Here is a 1,149-nt window from a genome sequence, read left to right as displayed (position 1 = left end):
CGGCGGGACACGCGGCCCAGCGACACCCGGGGACCTGGGGACAAGGCCCCGAGCAGGGACAAGCGCCCCAAACACGGGGACAGGGGGACACGGCCCAGCGACACCCGGGGACCTGGGGACAAGGCCCCGAGCAGGGACAAGCGCCCCAAAGACACGGGGACAGCACCCCGATGAGCCAGGGACAGGGCCCCAGTGACCCGGAGACAGCGCCCCAAAGACCCGGGGACAAGGCTGAGCAGGGACAGTGCCCCAAAGACCCGGGGAAAAGGCCCCAAAGACCCGGGGACAAGGCCCTGAGCAAGGACAGCGCCCAAAGGTGCGGGGACAGCGCCCCAATGACCGGGGGACAGCACCCCAGTGAGCTGGGGACAAGGCCCCGAGCAGGGGCAGCGCCCCAAAGACCCGGGGCCAGCACCTTAATGACCCGGGGACAAGGCCCCAAAGGCCTGGGGCCGAGGCTGAGCAGGGACAGCGCCCCAGTGAACCGGGGACAAGGCCCCGAGCGGGGACAGCACCCCAAAGACCTGGGGACAAGGCCCCAGTGACCCAGTTCAGCATTCCAGTGACCCAGGGACAGCGCCCCAGCCTAGGGACAGCGCCCGACCACGGACAGCACCCGGTGACCCGGGACGGTGACCCGGTGCGGGACAGCACCCTGGTCAGGGACGGTGCTCCAGTGTCCTGGGGACAGTACCTGGTGACACTTGAGCACTGGCCTGCTGGGAACTGGCCCCCCAGGCAGGCTCCGTGCCCCAACAACCAGGGGACAGCGTCCCACCAGGGACAGTGTCCCACCAGGGACAGCACCCCGACACTGGGACAGGGCCCCGACCACGGACAGCGCCCCAAGGGCCCCTTGGCAACACCTTATAGACCTGGGGACACCGCCCCAGGGACCCCAGGACAGCACCCCGTGGACTTGGGGACAGTGTCCCGACACAGGGACAGGTCCCCAAGTGGGGACAGTGCCCCAACACCGCAGGGACTGCATCCCAACCCGGGGACAGAGCCCAACAAGGGGATGGCACCCCGATGAGGGGATGGCACCCCAATGTGGCGATGGCACCCAGACATGGGGATGGCACCCCGCCCAGCTCCCCGCCGCACCAGGGACGCAGCCCACCCCTTGCGGCCGCCCCCCCCCGACCC

The 1,149-nt window shown here is 70.1% G+C and overlaps 1 protein-coding gene across 1 annotated transcript in view; it reads left to right on the top strand.

Annotated features, from left to right (window-relative positions):
- Positions 1 to 170: 170 nt before the first annotated feature.
- Positions 171 to 1,149, top strand: part of SMARCC2 (SWI/SNF related, matrix associated, actin dependent regulator of chromatin subfamily c member 2) — a gene marked incomplete at its 3' end in the record, with an annotated part of 6,539 nt that continues 5,560 nt past the window's right edge. The window contains exon 1 of the mRNA XM_009280051.1: positions 171 to 316. Coding sequence (XP_009278326.1) covers positions 171 to 316 — 146 coding nt within the window. The remainder of the gene's footprint in view (positions 317 to 1,149) is intronic.

The sequence above is a fragment of the Aptenodytes forsteri genome, unplaced genomic scaffold (assembly GCF_000699145.1).
Source record: "Aptenodytes forsteri isolate BGI_AS27 unplaced genomic scaffold, ASM69914v1 Scaffold547, whole genome shotgun sequence".
NCBI classification, from domain to species: Eukaryota; Metazoa; Chordata; class Aves; order Sphenisciformes; family Spheniscidae; genus Aptenodytes; species Aptenodytes forsteri.
This window is presented reverse-complemented; position numbering and strand designations above follow the sequence as displayed.